Raw genomic sequence first — 21,150 nt, forward strand, 5'->3', positions numbered from 1 at the left:
AGAGGGAGACTTTAAAGGGCGGTTTTTTTTCCTACTGGGAGATGAATCCGCTTCTTCACGGAAGCGAACCTGTCATCGCCATAATATTCAAGTCTGGGTTTAAACTGTCTGATTTAGATGAAATATTATCAAAAGAACAAAGGCAAATGAAGATGATAGCAGTCACAGTCAAACAATCTAGACATCTAGACAAAATGTTCACTCACTTTAAATCATCGTTATACGGAAACTGTTCCACGTATTGAGAGGGTTGATGTAGGAAGGGTTGGTGTGAATGGAAAAGTTACATTTAATACACCGTTCTTGTAATTAGAAATAAATGGTTTTATTGCCCTTTTGCTATTGTGTCTGGCATGTTCACCCCTCACACTGGGAGAACACCGCCCCCTCGTGTCAAAACAGGAAAGGTGCATGAAATCTTTGTAACTTAATAACACCAGTTAGATCTACCTTGTTCTTCTTCATGTGGAACCTATAAAACATTTAAAAGTGCAAAGAAATAACAAACAATACAAAACTTCATGGACTTTATATTTTTGCGGATTTTCATTCTTCATTTGACTCATGTTGTCCTAGTTTGCATCCTTTAAGCTGCATTTCCAAACCCCCTCCTTGTTACATTCAAACTTACTAGGAATATGATAAACTGATAAATACAGTAACTTCTCTACCTTCCTTGTTACACACCTGGATGGTCGACAGATGAGATTTTAAAGAGGATTAGTGGTGAATACGGTTGTGGCATCCTGCTGAGCATCAGCCAGCTGAGTTTTCAGAGACTCAAATGTGAGTTTGAACTGTTTTTGGTAAATGAACTGTCATCTTGTCAACTCCCTGGAGAAAGTTTTGAAGGGGAGTTTATGTGGTAATACAGTAGTTTTCACTTTTTTTTTTGGATAACTGCATTAATGTTGATATTGGTTGCAGTCTTTGTACACAATAACTGACATAAAGGATTTCCAGTGTGCGATATATTCCAGTAAACAGTCTGAGATTTCTGTCCGTCTTCAGACAAAGAGCTGCTCATCTTTCCCCGAGTGGCTGCGCCTCAGCTTCAGACCAGACAGGATCTTCTGGGCTGGAGCGCTGAGGTTGTGCTCTTTATGAAATGACTTTGGTGAGTAACACATAGCCCGACTCTGTCCAGGACTCTTTCTGTTATTGGACATATTTGTGTTCAAATTAGCTCGATATCCAGCTGCCTCCCCCTGAGAGGACTCTCGTGTTGCACTGGATGATGATGTCACAGTTGCAGCTGATGTAAAAGCTGCGTCCAGTCCCAACATATAGTGCACGACATCGCGGGGGCTCAGTGGTGCATCCACTTTACTCTCTCCAGCGACGGTGCAGTGGCGGAGCGGATGGAGAGTGTTCTCACTGCCGAGGAGGTTGAAGTTTTGGGAAAGTCTGCGTGTCCCAGGCTCTGGAGAGGAGCTGGGGCTGCTGTCAGCGCTCCCCGGCCGGCTCCTCACCGGGGCTGCAGGCTGTCGAGCTGCACGACCTGGGTTGGAGAGTCTGGTTGCTGGGTTATGATGCCGGTGATACTTCACAGGCTGTCTGGTGAAGCGATAACGTGGCTGGGTGGCCCCCAGATTAGAGTCTGGGTCTCCCAGCGGCTCACCCTGATGACCAGTGGACGCCCCTCTTATAGCCAGGACTGGGGCAGAAGAGGGATAACAAGGGAGGTCATTCATAAAAGTTGTAGAACTATAAATTTGGCGGTCCCTGCAATATAATAATATAAAGTTATTCTGGAGGGCAGACTGATTTCAAATGTATTAACAGATGATGTCTTGTTTGACTTGATATATTCATGTGTTCAGTTGTGAATAGAAGCCTTGAAGGTTAGACAGTGTTGAAGCCACAATGAAGAACAACAGAGAGTAAAGCAAGCAAAGAGGAAACTCAAATGTAACAGTGGGGATTCTGTTGAAATGTGAAATTACTAGATAATCCACACGGTAGTTAAAAGCAATCAAAATCAATTACTTTTAACAGAATCCCTCACAAAAACTAAATGACCTGATTCACACGGTTTTTACAAATGAATGCAGCTAGATGGCATCAGCGAAAAAAGTGGAAGGAAGTCTTGTTTCTAAAAATAACTAGAGGAAACAAAAAGTAAAGTGAGAAAAGGAATAGGAACTGCAACAAACCATTTGAGCCTCCTGCAGCCACAGTATGTGGAAGATACCACAAGTCACTGTAAACTAGAACAAACCACGAACAGACTAAGAGTAGGCTAATATACATTAAAACTCTTTCTGAACAATCATTCAAACAATCATCTATAACTCATTACACCAACAACTAAAAAAAACTCTAACACAACACTAGGGATTAGTCTAAATGTGTTTGGTTTGTCTCTTCTAGTCAGGAGTTACTGCTCTATGACTACGTCCCGCCTACCTGCTCTCCCATTGGCTTCAGGGCTCAGCTGGTCGACTGCCTCATTGGATGAAGACTTGTCAGAAATATAACCCTCGCTTGAATCTCTCTTGATTGTTCGATTCTGCGGGATGACACAGATTGAGTGGTGGATGTCTGAAAGTATTTATAGACCACTTCTAAACCTCTAATAGTTGAACTAAAGGATGCTAAAGGATTCGTATGGGAAAAGGCCATGAACAACTACAGTACATGGGGTGAATTTAAGTGTATCATGGTCAGGTGATTTTACTTTTGTGTGTCTAGGTCATCAGCTCAAGTCAGTGTGAATATTTCTTCAGTTTTTAAGCAATAGAAGTGAAATGCCTACACAGTAAAGCTTGAAAAAAGGCCATGCAGGCAGAGCGGTAGAAATGCAGCAGCTGTCAGGTGTGTTAATCCTGACAGAATGAACCTGAGGTTAAGATGCCAGGTGCTAAGGCTCTTAAAACAACAGGTAAATTAATCAGCTAAAGCAACAGCGTGAAATCTCTGCTACTGATCTGTTTTAAAATCAAGTAGCAGTCAAAGGAAGGCTACTACACAAAGCCCAAGAATCTGCTTTGTCACTGCAGCACTTACTTCGAGAGAGCGCGGCCGCTCTCTGGAGGAGTTTTCATTCTCTGGACCAGTGTCATTGTCCCCATCCAAGGGACAGGAAGCTCTGGGAGGGGTGTCTGGAAGAGGCGCGGTGGGAACTGGGGGTGGTGGTGTGCTATGTCTCTGCTGAATGCCAAATATCACGTCATGGTTTGAGATAAGGAACTCAACAAGTGCAGCCTGGTAAGTGGTCTCCAGCAGGGCAATCATCGGCATGTCCGTGGACACAAGGGGGCGCAATAGTGTTGGCCCAAACACAATACCCAAATTGCTGGGGGACATCTTGTTCTCGTTGTTTTCTGAAACTCTGTGAAGACAGTGAGAAGACAAAGTCAAGGAAAGCTAATGGTGTGTTTAATTCTTAAGGCAATGGGAAGTTCATGCTATCATGGACGATTAAGTAAATCTAATCTAATCGCGATTGATCAATGAGGTTTATAAGCAGGATGCATGCTCACTTGTGCAGGTGAGACAGCAAGTGCTGCAAAGTGCTGTAGCAATACGAAGGAAGTTTCTGTAGTAGCTTTTGGAGGTTGTGAACCATGTCTGTTATTTCATTAGTGTCTGTTGTCTGCTCGCTTTCTCCCAGCAGCTGAATGGTCTTCCCCACAGCCATGAAGTCATCGTATAGGTAAAAGGTTAGTAAAGGCTCCGGGAGCTGGAAGAGAGAACGGCGGGATTATTTGGTGAGTGAAACAGTCTCATCTAAAGTCTAATCAGCCTCTTTAAACACTGCAAAAAATCAAATATCTTACCAAGAATATTTGTCTTATTTTTAGTCAAAATGTCATTTCTAGTCAAAACAAATCTCATTATACTTAAAATAAGACTCATCACATTAAAAAGTAGTTTGTTTTTAGACACTTTTTCCTTCTTTCAAGCATATTTTCACTTAAAATAATCTGATAGTGGAGCAAGTTTTTCTTCCTTATTGCAAGCACAAAAAAACTTGCTTTCACTGGCAGATTTTTCTACTTATTTCAAGTGAAAATTTGTTTGAAACAAGTGAAATTGATCTAAAAACAAGTTAATTTTTGGGTGATGAGTCTTATTTTAAGTGGAAAGGGATTGTTTTGACTAGAAATGAGACATTTTGACAAGAAAGAAGACAAATATTCTTGGAAAGATTTTGAGTTTTTGCAGTAAATCAGTGTCATTTGTGTGGCAGCGACTTCTCTACCTCCTTGAAGAAGTGCTTTAGGATGGAGGTGATGTCATGCGGCGAGAGGTCAGTGAGGTCAACCTGGTCCTTTTGAATCTCAAAGGCTTGACAGTGCTTCTGGACGCGAGGTTTGGACCCACTCACACGATACACACCCTGAGAGAAAAACAAAAGTAGGAAACACTGATCATACCGCAGCCAACATTTGACGCACTGTACACTTGGAAGACTGTGGCGTAGTAAACAATACCTGGACCGAGAGAGCACGACTCTCAATCTCAGATGTGCAGCGCAGCACGACAAAGGGCACCTCGTCTGGCCTGTCACGCGGCAGCAGAGAGAGGTCAACCCCGAACACAGTCCCCTTCCTGTGCTCGCACTCAAGCTGACACACCTCCATGCACTTCCTGTGCAAAGCCGCTCCGCACTGAGGGTGTTGTGCAGGAACAGGAAAGATTATTAACAAATTCAGCCAAAGTTATCATGTTATTCTTCCCCACCCACACCCCAATAAAACATTTGGCCTCATACCTCTTCGCATTCGACCCCACTGACAACAATGAAGTTTTCACACTGTTTGCATTTGCTCATCTTGCTCTTCATCTTCCTGAGTCGATGTGTCATTGCAGCTCGGGACGGTTGGCGCACTTTGGTAGGGGTAACTTCAATGTCTGTAACGTGAGGGAGAGGACAGAATCAGTTTAATGTCTTAATGTGGGCTAGGTTAAACTCTATTAAGAAGTATTAAGAAGTGAGTAACAGACCTGGCTCTAACATATCCCGCTCATCCAGGTCGTCGGATGAAACCGTCAAGGTGGAGGCAGTTTTCGGCAGCCTTCTATTAAAGTTAGCTTCAATTCCATGGAGAGAGACAGAGCAGAGGGGAAATTCAAACATGTGTATATTTGCAAAGTTTTCATTTGCATGTGAGAGAAAATGAATAGGGACAGATGAAGACTTGTGCTATTACCAGGGCTGGACAGAGATTCAGAACTGCCTCCAATATTATCACATTCACTGTTCCCTATTCTGCCTAAAGAGGACCAAGAAAAAAGAAAAAAAACAATGAAATTGAGGTGGAAATTTTGTCTGTTAGTATAATTATATACACAATCATGAGAAGTCCTTACGGCCATCGCTGAACCTTCTGTATGAGCTTTCATCGGTCATAGGTGAAGAGTCTTGTAGAGAGCCGAGAGTGTTGCTGGTTTTTCGTTTGTTCCTTTCAAATAGAAAAGATGACAAATACAATATTTGTAATGAATTTAATGTTGGTAGATGAACATGGAACATTTTCTCCTGTTTTTTTACTGAGTTTGAATTGACTGACTGAAATAAAACATGAAATATGAACAGCTGACTAGTTCACCGTACCCTTTGCCCTGAGGAACATACTCCTGAAAGTTAAAGACTGGGAGAGGTTGCTCGGGGCGACGCTTGCCGAGGACGTAGAGCAGGTAGGGCTCGCCAGGTTCGAGGGACCTGCATGTTACCTCCAGGTTGTGGTAGCCGAGGGGAACGGCCTCCGTCTGCTGCCGCTGGTAGTAAAACATGTTGACGGTGGCCTGATGCAGAGAGGAGATATAATGTGGAGAGAAAATGGTACAACATGGCAGATGTGTTGAAATTTTACTTAAGTAGTTCCTTTCTTTTAAGACATTATATAAGAAAAGTTGTGAAGCATTAAGCACTAATTAAGTATATCACTGTAATCAAGCAAAGTCATGCATTTATGTGTGAGACTGAGACACTTCACAGTCACATTTCTACATGAACTTAACTTCTCTGAATTAGTATTGAGTGTAGTCTTATTTGGTGTTGCTGTAACTGTTTGTCACTGTGGCTGTGGCATTAACTAAATCAAATGAATGGATGTTCAATGGACAAACTGTTAAGGCGGCTGCTGGCAGTAAGACAAATGTTTAGTTTCCTGGATTTCATACCGACCTCCTTGAGCACAGTGTCTCCTTGACAGATGAGCTTGCGCATGTGAGAAATAATTCTCTCTTTGGCCTTCACCATCTCATCTTGCTGGAGCCTGGCATCATTCACATACTGTTTGTACAGCATCTCTGTCTCTATCACCTGGAGCACACAGAGTAGACCAGAGAGCTGTTACATCATCTCAAATATGTATAATTGTTCATAAATTGCATCATAATCGCGCTATAAGCAAAGTTACAATATGCTGTATTTTGTTTAACTGTAGTTGACCTGCATTAAGGGCACATTTACCTTCATCTTGGCTTCATCTTTGGACTTCCTCCTCTTATCCAGTGTTTTCATTCCAGCTGTGTCGTCCACAGCTTTAGCGGAGATAGCTTTAGCCTTTTCCAGCTCATCACAGCGCTGGAAGTACTGATGCCGAGCCTTTTTTAATGTAGCCACTGCATCATTCTGAAAATGAATAGGGTGGAAAACACACACAGATACGTTTCATTGCACTATCTGCACCATGTAACATGAATTTCACAGGTATAAACAAAGTCATAACAGACAGAGGCTGATATTTTGCTTTATCCAGTCAGTTGGAAGGTCTTAAAATTGAGAGAATTCGTCGTGACAGTGCAATAAACCGAGCTCAACATGAGTCACAAACAAGATTGTGAATTCACTCACCATCTTCCTGTGTTGTCTGGCCCATTGCTCCTTAAACTCTCTGCGCCACTTGTCAATCTCATTCTTCTTGGCAGCCAAGGCCTGTGGGACAGAGATACTGCATTAAAGACAAAGTCACAGCAACACACCTGCCTCTAAATAACAGAGAAGATTTTATCAACTTCAAACTTTTTGTATGTATGCGTGTGTGTGTGTGTGTGTGTGTGTGTGTGTGTGTGTGTGTGTGTGTGTGTGTGTGTGTGTGTGTGTGTGTGTGTGTGTGTGTGTGTGTGTGTGGAGGATTTCTGTACTTGGTGACAGCGGTTTTGTAGCAGTTCAGAAGTCTTTTTCGAGGTCACACTGTTTTTGATGTCTTGCTCTAGTGCCATGGTGTAGATGTACTGTAGAGGCATCATTTCCTACATAGACAAGAACAATATTTAGACAGTTTTCCACTGTTCAATTCAATTCTGTTATTATTTAAAGTGTAGAATCACCATAAATGGGGTCTCAAAACACTTTAGAGTTCAATCAAAACACAGACAAACAATACAGTTACAAATTACAAATAATGATATTATTACAGGATGGAGAGAGACCAATAAATTAGGCAAAATGATACAATAAAACAAACAAAGTAAACATGGCTGAGACAAGAAGATCAAATGTGCAAGTGATCTTCAACATGTTGCAAACATGACAACACCCTCGCTGGTACACATCCAATAAACAAAGCCGTACCTGCTGTGAAACACTGGCTCTTGCTCCTTCAGCTGTCTTCATCACGTTTTTTGCAAATTCTTGTTCTGTCGACAAAAATCCTTGGTGAGTTTTTTCTTTTTTTTCTCTCAGCTTCAGCTACTGACACGATACAGTAGATCAAGGCAAGACAAGCACAGTTGAATTGTGGACTGAAAACACAGTTGTTGGTACATGATGCTTGAGCTTTCATGTTTGACCAGCGTAGTGAGATCACCTGATATCTGTATAACTTCACATTTATTGGAAAACTCATTAAACCCCCTGTATGTCAGTTCTGATTTGAATATGGATCTGGTGTCTTGACCTCATTGGTGGAACTGCATGTTTATCAGCAACTTAGAGACATTTATTTTCAATGTTTAGGTCTGAAACTGGGAAATGGTCTGTGGACTGTCTGTCAGCTCTAACCTGATGGTGGTTCTTGATCCCACTTCCCCTTTTAATCACAGACAATAGACTGTTGCTATTAGGTATCTCACATTGTTGCTCTACTATGAGTAATCTGCAATAGTTTGGGTATGAACTCCACCCTGCGTTGCTCATCTGTTGCTGTTACCAAACACTGCTCTTTACACAGTTGAGCTGAGGACTCTCTCCTATATTTTGATTGCTGCCGACAGCTTTGCATGCTTGGCATCTGAGGCTGGACACTGGGCACCTGTGACAGTGATTACCAGTGTAATCATCGTGTATGCACTTCAAAGGCACCCCATCTCCTTTATTACCCTCCTCTAGCCAGCAGATTATCTGCCCTCTAATCCTTTCTCTCTCTCTGTGTAAGTGCAATGTGCTCCACCCTCAGACATCCTCACTGACATAAATAAAAAATACATGCCATGTTAAAGCAACATGGTTATCAAGCCCCACTTATGTCTGTACCATTGTGGGTTAGGGTTAGGGTTATAACTAGGGTACAAATATGTGTCTAATCTTTGCTCTGTTCGTTTTATTACAGTTCCGTTCTATTGAATAAACAAAGAGTTGATCTAACTCTATAAGAAAACTTTCACCTCAAAATTGTTACCCACAAAATATATTTGGTAGGCCTACTTTAAACTTCATTTTGGATGTACCTCATTTATTTCTGCTTTTGTGTGCAGGCCAAATTTAATGCACTGACATGGCAGACAGCACACAGCAGATGACAACAATCTACTCACGAGCTGCATGTGGACTTACCCAAGCTGATTCTCTTCTCCAACCAGGCAAGGAGGTCTTTGGCATAGCGGCACCACATCTTGGCGTACTGCAGCGCCGTCTCAACCCCATCCTCACAGCGACAGAGGGCCAGGTCCGCTTCCTGGGCTGAGAGGGAGTACATCAGCATCACTGCAGGCTCCACACACTTGGAGCCGTACCCAGGGATCACACAAGTGTCAGCCGGGCTACACCTCCCAGCTCGTCTCCTCTGGAGGGCTCATACAGCCCTCAGCCTCAAAGAAACATCTACCTACCATACAATGTCCAACCTGAGCTCCCTGACTTTATCAGGAACAATGAATACAATCAGAAGTCAGTTAAAAAAAAAAGTTTACACACACACCCAAAACAGGAAATAATGACTGCATAATGCATGTCATAGCTGCTCCTCAGAATGAAGGTCCTGTGGTTTCCAGGAGGTTTCAGTACCATGTACCTCATGCATGCAAGACCAACACTATAGTTGATTGGTTGGCAAAAATACTTTTTTTTTTCAACTGTGTGCCAGTTTACACAATAGGGATCTGTGAGAGGACAGTTTCAACCAAAGACAAACAGCCTTGGTTAATAACTTCCCTCCTGACCTCTGTTCCTCTCTCTGTCTGGCCCCGCCCCTTTCACACCTGTTCACTTCTAGTCGGCTACAAAGAGACGAGCTGTGCTATGAGAGCAGTGTTACACACACACTGCTCAGTGCCAGTATGCACTGTCAGAGACCCCGTTGTCACAGTTGTGGTCTGGTCGAGAGGGTGTTGATATGGCAACCACTGGCTCTTCCTCTGTGACTCACACCATCACAGGGTGGATGATGTTTAGTGACAATCACATGGTCTCTTGAAAAGCACTCCACACACTACTTTCTCTATTCCTCTTTATCACTCCTTTGCACTTCCAATGCAACTTTTGCAAATTGTTAAAGTTCAAATCTATTCAAACACATTTTTCTCGTGTAGCCAAAAGTTATAGCACAGATGCACTTCAAGAACTTTCACTTCTTCTCATGCACCACATCGCAGTTCCGAGTATTCAGCTATGTTTTTAACTGAGCAAGCACGCACTACCAAAAGGAGTGCAGCGACTTCTCTCTCAAGTTCCTCACTCAGACATTGAGATTTTATTTTGGGCTGTTCATTTTACATTGCTGCCAAATCCAGTCAGAGTGGTATAAAAAAAAATCCAAACGGGGCAGTAGTTTCTTCTCTGTCTTTAAGCAAAATCCACAAGAAAGAACAGGCAATTCCAGAAGAATGATGGATCTGTGGCCAGACCGTGTGCCACGGTCGACATCGCTTAGCCTTTCCTCTCTATGTTTTGTCTCCGGCAGAGCTCTGAGCACTTTCAGCAGTCAGCCTCCTAGCAGAATCTGCGCTGCCTCATGACTATGGCTTCCAGCACTTGCGTTGGGGATTATCCTAGTCAGGTCCAGATTGTGGAGTGACAGGCTTTAGAAGAGCATCAAGTGAGGTTTACCTCCTGGTGTGCGACTGAGCCGGGAGGGGTAAGGGGGTTGGCATCCAACATCAATCGATGTAAACACAACAAGCCGGATTGCCAAAGAGCATTTCGCAGTAATGTGTCATTTTCAGATGGTGAAAGAACAGGAAATGTAAAGATGGGCTATAAAAACACCATTGGACTTGAGGCCACAGGAACATAAAAATACCCACTTCTTTTCAATCTGAATTAAGAAACATTTTGTGACCTTTTCTTTCCACTGTCCTCTTAAAATCTGACTCTGTAATCCCTAATCTCTTCCTGTGTGTTGTGACTGAAGTTGCACTGAAATAGGAACACAAAGAGTAAGTCTAGTCTTTTTTTCCCTTTTTTTCATATTCCTTATATTTACTGCTTTAGCTTGTGTAATTAGAGTACCCCCTCTTTCTTCCCCTTGTGTCTATGGTAAAGAAAAAAAAAAGAAGAAGACTGAGAGCAGCTGTCCACTGCTTTAATCCTCACCCTTTATCCTAATCTCATTACAGCAAAGCAATTACAACTCATGGCTAATTATAAGAAAACACGTTGAGATTGAGAAGATACTCTATCAAAGTGTCACAGACTGACACCAGTTCCTGCACATCATCATCATCACTGAGGATCTGCTGGGAGCTGTCAGCTCTGAGTCACAGCAAGGTGGGTGTTAACATATAAGAATGCACAAGTCTAAAGTCAACGCTGCTGAACATGCACTGACACACTGAGGAGAGCCTACACACACTGATACACCTACACTCATTCTCATACACATTAAAAAAAACATACCTGGGTCAGGGTCTTCACTGCGTGCCTGTGGATAGTATACATCCTCACTCTGTTGGGAAGAAAAAACAATGCAAAAACAGACTCTTACTCCATAAATTCATTACTAATCATCCAAAAACTGGGGTTTGTGAGATTAGTAATTTCAGCAACACAATCTGGCTGGCATATATAGTATACATATATTGATTTTAAAATCTCCAGGTATCGATCCCTTACAGACACATTGTGTTGGTCTATCAGCTCTGCGCTTTCTCCAGTGGTGAATTCTCGGTTGTACAGCGAATCAAGGTCTGTCAGATCCTCCTCTACACTAAGTACAGGAAGAATATATTGGGAGAGAAACATACACAGTCAAACAGCAATGCCTAATAAGGATTGGAGCTTGTCAAGTAACATATTATATAAACACTCACATTTACATGCAGCTATATGCATGCCTGCCAGACAGGCAGGTGTTGATGGACTAATCAGTATCACACAGAACTTCCTCAAGTACATTTTAAAGTCCAGTACAATTATTTAAAACAAATTTACATTACTACACTTTGCTGCAAAGGACACTGATTATTTTCCCCCGAGAACTGACTGCTCCATTGACATGATCTATATAAAGAAAGATCATGTACAGCGGGTACAACAGAGCTTAAAAATGAATTTGGGTTTACAGTTTCATCCTGTATGGTTTCCGATGACCAGAAAAGCTTACAACATCCTCGAGTGACACCTCTCTAACCACTGTGTTTTTCCGTCACATTATTCAGATCAAAATGTATGAGCAGAGCGATGCATGAGCCAAGACAAAGGCATGGTAGTGCCATTGTGTAAGTGCATAATACTTACGAAGGGATGAAAGATAAATCAAGATTATCAAACTCTCTGAAGATCTCACTGTATCGCTTGGTTTCAGATTTCACCTTCTTGACCTCTGAAAGGAGAAATGGATATGAGAAGATCCATAAAATACTGTGATGGTCTTCGTAGATGAGAGGTCATGAAAGTGTATAACTGTTAAGGCCAAATTGGGGTGTTGCGGCTCTCATACTTTTCATTTACATTTCTGATAAAAAACACTTCTTGGACTGAATGCAAACTAAAATATAACAAGGAACAATGTAGTGTATTTTAATAACAAAACCTCAACCCACTTTACTTTACCGACTGTTCAGCTGGTATTTCAATTTGGGGTGTAACAAAAAGTTTAAAACCTGATGATTTACAACAGATGCAAAAAATGAGAGAAAGCTAGCTCTTTCTCTCTCTCTCTCTCTCAGTGACATGTCTCCATATTGGTAAACCACATCCTGCTTGCAATTCGTGTCACGTCCCACAATGAACATTAAGTCCTTGTTTTTCACACCAGTAGTGTTAGGGTGCAACAATGAGAAATGAGAGGCACATAAGATGCTTAAGAAAAGATAGAAAACTCCAAGTTTTTCATTCGTATTCCACTTAATCAGACACAGGCCCTTATGTTTTTTGGTTGTTGTGTAACTACAGTATTTCCAATGGCCGCATACAGTTTTACATTCATTAATTTAAATCACATTGTGGTGATTTCCCAAATTACGAGCATAAAGTTAAAAAAAAAAAAAAAAAATCGAGTTTGATGTGTAGTTGTTCCAGCTGCTGCAACCACATCAAAGTTTTAATCTATCCTTTGCCTTACGACGTAAAGGTTAAAGACTTGCTGTTAACACCCTGTTAAATAAAGCTCTAAATAAGAAATAGAGTTCAGGAAGTTCAGCAGCACTCATTTGACTAAGAGGATGCACACAAACCTCCTGACGAGACACATTCACAGAGAAAACCCAGGCACATGATGCATTCACATCATGCACTCACATGAAATATCCACGTTATAGCACCACTGCTGCAAATTTCCAGGAAATTATTCATCAACTTGAAATAAGACTAAGAAGTAGGGAAATACATATGTTAACGAAAAACGGTTTTTGAATTCAAACGAAGATTGAGAATAGATCTTTCCCCCAAAATGACCTGATAACACCATACTCTTTATGCTCACCTGTGGCTTGAGAAGAAGCCTGGCTTGGCACTTGATCTTCCTCCATTTTTGCACTAAGCAAGACTCTACCAACACCACGCACACATCATCTGCCCTTAAGGTCACACCACGCCACACAACAAGAAACTGAGCAGGCAGGAAATCTGCACTGCAGTGTGTTGTACATGCACCGACACACTTATGGTAAGTCACCAGCATGCAGCTCTGCGCCCGTTTGCGCTCTCAAAATGATCTTCCTCTGTCAGAGTGGAGGTTGGCCAACATTTTCACCACCACGGGAAGAGGAAGTGTATCTCTCTGTGACGGTAGGCCCCACCTACACTATCACACTACACATAGTCAGAGGTGCCACTGTGTTTAGACTGTGTTACCTCAGTAAAAAAAACAAACAAACAAAAAAAACTCTGATCTCAGCAGTTTGTTGTGGGTAATATCAGGTTTGAACAGTATGTACTTGTACTAGATTCCAGATATGGACAGAGACTGGTCTAACACACAATATTAAACATCAGAATACATCATTCAGCAAACTCTTTGCAACTCTCATTGTCCCATATACTTCATATTTACAGCAAGTGCTTGGTCAGAAGTGACATCTAAAGGAATTAGTGAGGTGTGAAATGAAGCTCCCGCCGTTTGGCTTCATCCTTTTAATTATGTTAAATGGCCACATCACACATAATAGAAAGAGTTCTGGGCCTCACTTAAATTGAATATTAATACACACATAGTTGTCCAAGTGGAGAATACACTGACTTGATTAATCAGCCAGTAAAAATGGGTATCCAGTGTGTTTCTCAGCAACAGTAATAAATGAGGTATTTATGGATTAAATGGGTCACTGCTGTTTCACAGCTCACACTGCACAAGATGTAAATGAGATCTTCTCAATACACTCTGCTCAGAATACTAAAGTGCACACTTTTGTTACTGGCTACAGCTGACAGTCAGTTTACTTGGCACAACTAAGTAATCCAATAACAACAATAACATTCAAATTCAGCTTTTGTTTAAAAATAAAACATTTTATTTTTTTGTTGGCACCACTAACATTTCTGTGCAAAATCAGTGGGTGAACATCTCCCATCAGTACCTTACAGAAATCAACTTCTTTGGACATTGACAGAATAAATATGTAAAAGCAACATGATCCCAATTTTCCATGCTCTTTCACAGGGTTCGTCTCCCTCATGTCTTGCTCACACAAAATGCTGTTTAACTGAGGATGATTAGGAGGTGGAGAAGCTGGCGTGTGCTTGGATGTGGTTGGGTGGGTTCTTTCGGAGGGAACTTAAAGGGCATATATAACCATTTCCCTCCCAAACCATCAAGTTTGAGGTGTGTACAGTGGTTTGTCACGCTTATAACTATTTCAGCAGCTGGGTGGTGTTGCCATTGACACATTCACAGCAGTTCTATGATTCTGAGTTGACTTTTGCTGTTTTTGTTGCGTGTTGGTAAAGATCAGTTACAAACGTCTAAAGTGTTGGCTAATTATTATTCAAAACAACAGTAGGAAATGTGTAAAGAAAGAAATACTTAAGATGAAAACAAAAAACATGCAGGAATTTCTCCTCTCCAACCTTCGACAGCAGAGACCAATGGATTTGGAGTGATACTGGCTGATTCAAGACATGAATGCTTCCTTGAATTTTGATTTTTCTCAGTGACACAGTTTGGTTATTAATCTGTAATCCTGAGAAATTCATTTAAAAAAAAGCATTTCACAGTGTAATGTCAAATTAAGGCAAAGTTAATTGCCCAGTGACTGAAATGTAACAGTCCAATTGCATATTGCAGATATATAGGTTTGTTTCTGTATGACAGACAGAGGCTGGGTACTGCAAATGCCATCCCAAATGGCAAGTCTAGTGCCTATATATAAAGTAAAAACTACAAATGGACAACATGACGGACAACGTAAGACACATCTGATCCCTTTTTGAACTCATCACATCTGGATAAAGTAAATCTTTCCAGAGACTCTGATGTCACATCCCTGCTGTGATGCAAAATCCAAAGTATCAAAGATGAAAACATGATTAAAAAACTAAGGTGGCTCGGCCTATGCACCTTTTGAATTTTCGGAAAAGCTCTCATGCAGTTCGTCTCATAGCTCGTCCCGGGCTGTACTGTCCAAAGGGGACTGGAGTACATCTGAGTTCTGGGCCTCAGTGCTGATCTCAGCCTGCTCCCTGGTTTTTCCTGAACGTGCTCTGTCCCAGTCTGTGCGAATCTTTTCATTGTCCCACACCGTGGAGGTCTCGGTGTCGCTGACGTAGCCTGTGTCACCTGTGTAGTGTGTTGGATACACCAGAAGAGGCTCGGCGGAAAATGCCTTCAGGTTCCTGGTTTCAAACTGCTCCATATAGTCGGACCTGTGGAGGAGACATAATGTCAAACCAAACCAAAAAAAGGAAATCTCTTCAGCAGATGTATAATGTTGTAAGGTACAGATACTTACACAGGGTGTTTATTGAACATGATAGGAAGAAACTCGTCCACTGGTAAAATCCTCTTCAGTGGTTCGGCTTTCAAAAGCTTATCAGCACCTTGTATTGATATCATGTAACCTAGTGTCCAGTATGAATAGTCTGCCTCCACTAAGTTGTGTATGTTAGGCACTGCTTTCTCTGGGTGATCCACTTGCATTCTCTTCCGACCAATATAACTGTAAGAAATAAATAAAAAGGACAAATAAGAAGCAATAACAAACTTTAGGGGAATCGAGGTCAAATTTAAGATTCGCAGGGAAGTGCTAACTCACATGAGATCCCAGTCCAGTCCTTCCTCCTCCACCTCTCTCATCAAGTTCATCAAGCGTCGTTTGAAGAAGACCTCGAAGCGCAAGTCGTCTTCGATCACCAGAGAGGTTACTAAGCCTCGCTCCACAATCTGAAGTCAGACACAGTTTTATCAGTACATCATCCACCTGTGTGGTTCACCAATGCTTGGCTACCGAGGCTCACCTCTTTCCAGATTTTATGGTGGGAAAGGAAACATCCCAGCTCTCCTTTTGTCAGTGGCCGACCGTGATAGGGGTCACTGTACCCAGGGAGCATGTGGATGCCCATATCATTAATTTCACTCATATTCAGTGCTCTGAAGTTGAGAGAGGGCAACAAATGTCACAAAATGGGAAGTGAGAAAAGGCAGGCAAACGTGATTACAAAGCGCTGAATAAGTCTAAAAGTATTCATAAAACAGAGCCAACTTACTTTCCATCTACAGCTGCAACGACCTTACAATCAATCTCCTGCTCATATAATGTCCTCATCATACGTTCTCGGCGGTCAGTCCGCCTCTGCAGGTTTATCATGAACACCTGCACATAGAGCAGCAGCATGACCAGTCAGTGTGGTTACAGATTACTATCAGCAGAGGGAAGCATTCAGCACAGAAGTGGATAGAGGGGCCATTTTTGCAGATTCCATCTTCACATCACTCTTTACTCACCTCATCAAAGCCCAGTTTGTCAGGGTGCTTTCTAGGAACAGGTATGTATTTGGAAGGCATCACTGGGGCTTTTCGCACTACACGGTGAGAGGGAAGATGGATGCAGAAATGGTTTAAGTGATACATAGAAACCTATGCTAAAAGATATCATTAGAAGAAGCAGCAGCAGCGGAAAAAAGGCAGAAGTAAAACCCTCAAGTCTGAATGTAAGCTACTCACCATTGACCTCAAGCAGGGTGTGCAAGAAGCTGTCGGCTTCATCTTTCAAAGTATTATGGGATCGAAGGGGCACGGGGAAGTAACCATAGGTCTCTTTGTTGCATACAAACATTTGCACATCTGTAAAGAGGAGTAGATGGATGTTTTTTTCAGTTAAAATGTTAAAGATGGACGTGTAACATCTTTTATGCACTGAATGGTAAAATACCTGCCATCCGGGTAGAGAAGGCAAACACAATGATATCATCAAAAGCCCAGCTGTAGTCTGGGTGTGGTGGGTGAAAGGCCAGCTGTCTGGATGCCTCTTTCCTGAGGTCTATGAGGAAAGTGGAGTGGACCATGGGTACGGCAAAACAGCCCTTACGCACCTGCTTCCTCATGGGTATGTAGGCAGGGGTTCGCTTATAGTAACCCTGGAAAAAACCGAGATGATTAACAGTTGAGTTCGGAGAGGATTTGAGAGCATTCATTAAAGCAACCAAGCTCTTTGAAAATACCTGACATTAACAATCATGTAGACCCTGTCATCATCAAGGTACCTGTGAGGTCATTCCACACCAGAAGTTTGAATATGCAGCACGGGAATCAAGCATTGGAGCGATGATTGTCTTATTCTCTGTCATTAGCTTCCAGAGGACATTGGGATTGGTGAGGAGGTTATCACAATCCGCCAACTACACAAGGAGAGGAAGAAGGAACAGTGGATGTTTGAGTCTGGTTCAGCAGAAATGTCAGGATGATCATGAAGTTTAAATAGGACATTGAAATTGAGTTGCAAAAGACTAAAAAAAAGATGAATAACAGAGAAGGGTATGACAGCTTCCAAAAAAACATTTGTTGCTTAAAATTATTGCAATTCTGGATGTGCTTTGCTCCAAAATTATACCCCGCTGATGATAGACAAAGTGGGCCGGGCTGGGGAATACAAACAGGAATGGAAACAGAGCTACGTTTTAAAATACGGTTCACGTTGTGTCAAGCGACTGAACCAGAAAAAATGTAAGTGGGTAAATTTTCGACACCATTCCTGGTGCTTAAATTACAAATATGACAGTACTTTGGACTTAACTCTATACTTATCCCTCTGCTGCTACTGAAGAGTAAAGATTGTCTGGGTAACAGCATGGGCTCAGTACCTAAAATAGAAAACTTTTTACTGTGCTCTCTTGTGCCTGTAAAGAGCAATTTTGTCGACCTACCATAAAGTAATCTGCCCACATCTCGCGAGCTGCCTCCAGTGCTACTTGCCGAAGCTTCATAACATGTTCATATCGGGAGTCTGTCCATTGCTTCGGACCATCTTCATCTCCATAACGGCTGCAAGAAACAATAGGAAATTTAGACTGGTTTTAATCGACACCGTGAACTTTTTCAGCAACACAAACTTCCACTGGAAAATGACCAACCTGGGATTCTCCTTTGGCCTCCATTCCACATAATGGTAAAGGTTCTGCACCTGGACGAGCCAGTTACGCAGAATGGCTGTAGTGTTGTCCTCATTGTGATCAGTAGCTACCCTGTTAATATACAACAAATGTAAATGATCAGAGTGAAGTGCATTAAACATCAGAGGGACTGGGTGTAATCAACAACTGAGGCCAACGAGAGTAACAATGCATGAGTGTAGCACTAGCGCTGCACCGGATTCAAGCTGAGACAAAGTCCTGAAAACCGATACCATGACTCAAAAGACAATAGTCTTGTGTTCACTGTTGGTACCCACATTGTCTGCAGCTGTGGGAACTAACACAAGTGATTGTGATATTACACAACAGAGGCTGTACACCTGGGTTGATACTGTTTTAATGTAAATTATCAGAGTTTAAGAAATGTTACATTACAAAAATGATACCGGAAACAGAAATAGAGAAGTAAAACTTGTCTACAGTAGATGAGAATAGAAGGAAATAATTCAAACAGATTGAAACCATGCGAGAAGCACATGCACCCAAGTCAGACACTTCGCATGTGTAATCAAATTCTGCGGAAGATCTAAATCAAGCCAAATGTTGAACTTCACTGGAAGTGAGAAAGGCTTTTTCTTTGGTTTTGGAGCGCACTATATTTTGACCATTTGGATCACAGCCATGGTGGATTCTCTTGGAAAGATTTCACATGACTCTGTGAGAACACAGCAGCTCCTTGCTAAGCTCCCTCTGCCCTCACTCCCGCTGTCCCATCTTTAAACTGTGAAATGTGTCGATTTTTTCCACCTGATGTTCAGCTAAAATAAATGTTTTAAAACCGCAGTTTTGAACCATGGACTATACTGACACTCGAAGTGTCCATTTACAGTTGGTTTTTCACTTAAAGCTGGTGTGCTAGTTGGTTTTGGTGAAGCAGCAATGCAGGACTAATTGCAGACACCAGAGCTTCAAATGACAGTCTGGCTAACTGTGCCTGTGAGTATTTGGCATTTTTTCAAGCAGCTGCAAAATTTTACTTCAGCAAAAAAAGAAGAAGCATACAACAACAACATCTAGTGTTTACAACATCACAAAGCCCTTTGCATTTTCCAGATGCAGCTTAAAGTGCTTGGAGAACACAACTCTAAACACAACTGCCCTCACCTCAAACCTATTTACACAGATGTTTCTGACCACCCAGAAAAAGTATAAATTAAACGATTTCAGTCACATATACTCTTATCAAGTAAAACTTGCTCACCAACTTGTTGGCGGGTGAAAATAAGCATACCCCTCGAGCCCTCCAGGTAGTCATGGAAACAGCTCAGAGCTCTTAGGGTATAAGCATGGGTGGGCTGTTGGAGCATGTTGTGGGGTTATTATATGGAGGAGCACCTCCCTTTCACTTCCCTCTTCATTTGAGTGTGCAAGGTAGACAGATGTTTACACTGACTTAAACATCAATTTGCACAACCACCAGATAATCACCATAGAGAGTGAAGTTTGTCCCAAAATGACAGCCAGCGTGCAGGCCTATTAGGTTTGGAAAATTGCCTATAGAGCTTTTAGACCCTATAATAATCGCTTGGTACAGCAACTGATCAACACTGCATTGTTCTATAGTGAAAGCTGCATGGGCAAATTGGCCTGTGTCATGTTTCTGCCAACACCTGAGGATTACATAAATCTCTCTCAGTCATTCCTCAGGTTTATCATACACAGTGTATTTAGCCTTGCTGGTAGTTGAGGGAGTGAGTCTAGGGTGAAGCAGACTTGAAGTTGCTTAAAAGATCTGTCTGTCTGTGTGTCTATTAATGGAGAGAGCAGAGTGAACAATATCTTACTTTGTATGGATTTATTAACCATAGAGCTCCCCTCGTGGCCAAATGAGTCCCGTCCCCTCCCCTCCACGTATACAGATCAATTCAATGCATGGCTGCACCGATGAGGAGTGCAGCGTCCAGATGTGTTCACCTCTGTCTAAACAAACGGAGGTTGCGTTTTTTTTTTTTGTCTGATCACAACGTTGATTATCCTTCGTTTTGCTGCTTGTTGAGACTTGTGGTTCAATTTTTTAAAACCAAGCTTTGTGCCCTGCGCAGAAACTCAAACTTCCCTTCATTTTTTACACTTATTAATCCATTCTCTGCGGGTCCACCCCCTTTTTTACGCTTTCCTCTCAACTCTGCAATCTGCAATGCTGGTTTATGCAACATAATGTGAAATATTTCAGTCAGAAACCTATGGCAAAGACATGGAAACTTTTAGATCTCTGCAAGAGGTCAACTTGACTAACTAGGTATAGAGACAAGTAAAAGTGAAATGCCTTTGTGGAAACTTACCACAGAGCCATACGGTCCTTAGGATAGTTGAGGCGTTCAATGGTGCCGAGGAAATAAGGCAAAGAGTGTTCAGAGTTTCTGCAGATCAGGGCGACGAGGACCCGGGGGGCGAGAAGCGGAGACTCGGGGCTCCAGCGCTCCTCCGCAAAATATCCCCGGACAGAGCTGCAGCAGGACAGGAGCAGCAGGAGGAGCAGCGCGGCGGGGAGGCTGCCCGAGCGCACACGGGGCATTGCGGCAATAAATTCAAAAGTAACAAAATAAACACAAAACAGATCCAGGCGGGATGGAGGTTATGGTCTACGGGTGGTGAGACACTATTGAAAAAGTTCGCCGTGATGCCAGAAAGGCAGAAATCTGTGCAGCCGCTCCTGATGTGACAACACTGCGAAGTTGAGCTTTAAAGGGGTGGGATGTGCCGTGGTCTTAAAGGGGATGGACTACGGAAGAAGAAGAAGACACAGTAAAAAACAAAAGGCGAATGTTTAATTAGCGTTTTATTAATGTTATTTTTTTTAATTGTTAGTGAAAATAGGTTTTATGGGTAGTTGTAAGTTACACCCATGTTACAAATGAGTGCTGGTTTTCAGTGTAAAATGTGCGACTTTCTAATTTACAAGGGATGTGAAGGCAACTCAGAGCTGAGGAGCAGAGCAAACGCTGCTCTTTTTTTACCCCCACAGTATATTGTTT

The 21,150-nt window shown here is 42.1% G+C and overlaps 2 protein-coding genes across 5 annotated transcripts; both read right to left on the bottom strand.

Moving 5' to 3' along the window:
* Window positions 1–379: 379 nt before the first annotated feature.
* gmip (GEM interacting protein) lies at window positions 380–13,233 on the bottom strand. Of its 4 annotated transcripts, none has more exons than XM_083976640.1 (21): window positions 13,035–13,233; window positions 11,849–11,933; window positions 11,225–11,318; window positions 11,009–11,057; window positions 8,729–8,854; window positions 7,529–7,593; window positions 7,099–7,206; window positions 6,809–6,889; window positions 6,425–6,586; window positions 6,137–6,274; window positions 5,564–5,754; window positions 5,320–5,411; window positions 5,160–5,222; window positions 4,954–5,040; window positions 4,721–4,860; window positions 4,440–4,616; window positions 4,208–4,345; window positions 3,486–3,685; window positions 3,010–3,334; window positions 2,410–2,512; window positions 380–1,657 (listed from the first exon to the last, which is right to left on the bottom strand). In XM_083976640.1, the coding sequence occupies exons 1-21, from the start codon at window positions 13,078–13,080 to the stop codon at window positions 1,008–1,010; spliced, it is 3,120 nt and encodes a 1,039-aa protein (XP_083832766.1). In that variant the 5' UTR covers window positions 13,081–13,233; the 3' UTR covers window positions 380–1,007. The 4 variants fall into 4 exon arrangements, with proteins under 4 accessions (XP_083832766.1, XP_083832767.1, XP_083832769.1 ...); XM_083976641.1 differs by having other exon boundaries at window positions 8,729–8,849; window positions 13,035–13,134; XM_083976643.1 differs by lacking the exon at window positions 2,410–2,512 and having other exon boundaries at window positions 1,508–1,657.
* Window positions 13,234–14,253: 1,020 nt separating this feature from the next.
* Window positions 14,254–20,817, bottom strand: colgalt1a (collagen beta(1-O)galactosyltransferase 1a). The gene is made up of 12 exons (XM_083977663.1): window positions 20,458–20,817; window positions 18,116–18,226; window positions 17,909–18,026; window positions 17,249–17,383; window positions 16,918–17,122; window positions 16,710–16,829; window positions 16,491–16,567; window positions 16,253–16,359; window positions 16,004–16,136; window positions 15,802–15,929; window positions 15,499–15,705; window positions 14,254–15,412 (listed from the first exon to the last, which is right to left on the bottom strand). The coding sequence occupies exons 1-12, from the start codon at window positions 20,688–20,690 to the stop codon at window positions 15,145–15,147; spliced, it is 1,842 nt and encodes a 613-aa protein (XP_083833789.1). The 5' UTR covers window positions 20,691–20,817; the 3' UTR covers window positions 14,254–15,144.
* Between the last annotated feature and the right edge of the window lie 333 nt (window positions 20,818–21,150).

The sequence above is a fragment of the Trachurus trachurus genome (genome assembly GCF_905171665.1).
Source record: "Trachurus trachurus genome assembly, chromosome: 8".
NCBI classification, from domain to species: Eukaryota; Metazoa; Chordata; class Actinopteri; order Carangiformes; family Carangidae; genus Trachurus; species Trachurus trachurus.

Bases quoted from the DNA above. Each gene is read 5' to 3' on its own strand.
- gmip (XM_083976640.1), bottom strand. From the start codon at position 13,080: ATGGAGGAAGATCAAGTGCCAAGCCAGGCTTCTTCTCAAGCCACAG. The intron at 6,890-7,098 runs GTACAGAAATCC...TCTGTCCCACAG, and splicing joins TACAAAACCGCTGTCACCAA to GCCTTGGCTGCCAAGAAGAA. The intron at 5,041-5,159 runs GTAATAGCACAA...ATGGAATTGAAG, and splicing joins TGAATCTCTGTCCAGCCCTG to CTAACTTTAATAGAAGGCTG.
- colgalt1a (XM_083977663.1), bottom strand. From the start codon at position 20,690: ATGCCCCGTGTGCGCTCGGGCAGCCTCCCCGCCGCGCTGCTCCTCCTG. The intron at 16,568-16,709 runs GTGAGTAGCTTA...CTCACCGTGTAG, and splicing joins CACCCTGCTTGAGGTCAATG to TGCGAAAAGCCCCAGTGATG. The intron at 15,413-15,498 runs GTAAGTATCTGT...TCTCCTCCACAG, and splicing joins ATGTTCAATAAACACCCTGT to GTCCGACTATATGGAGCAGT.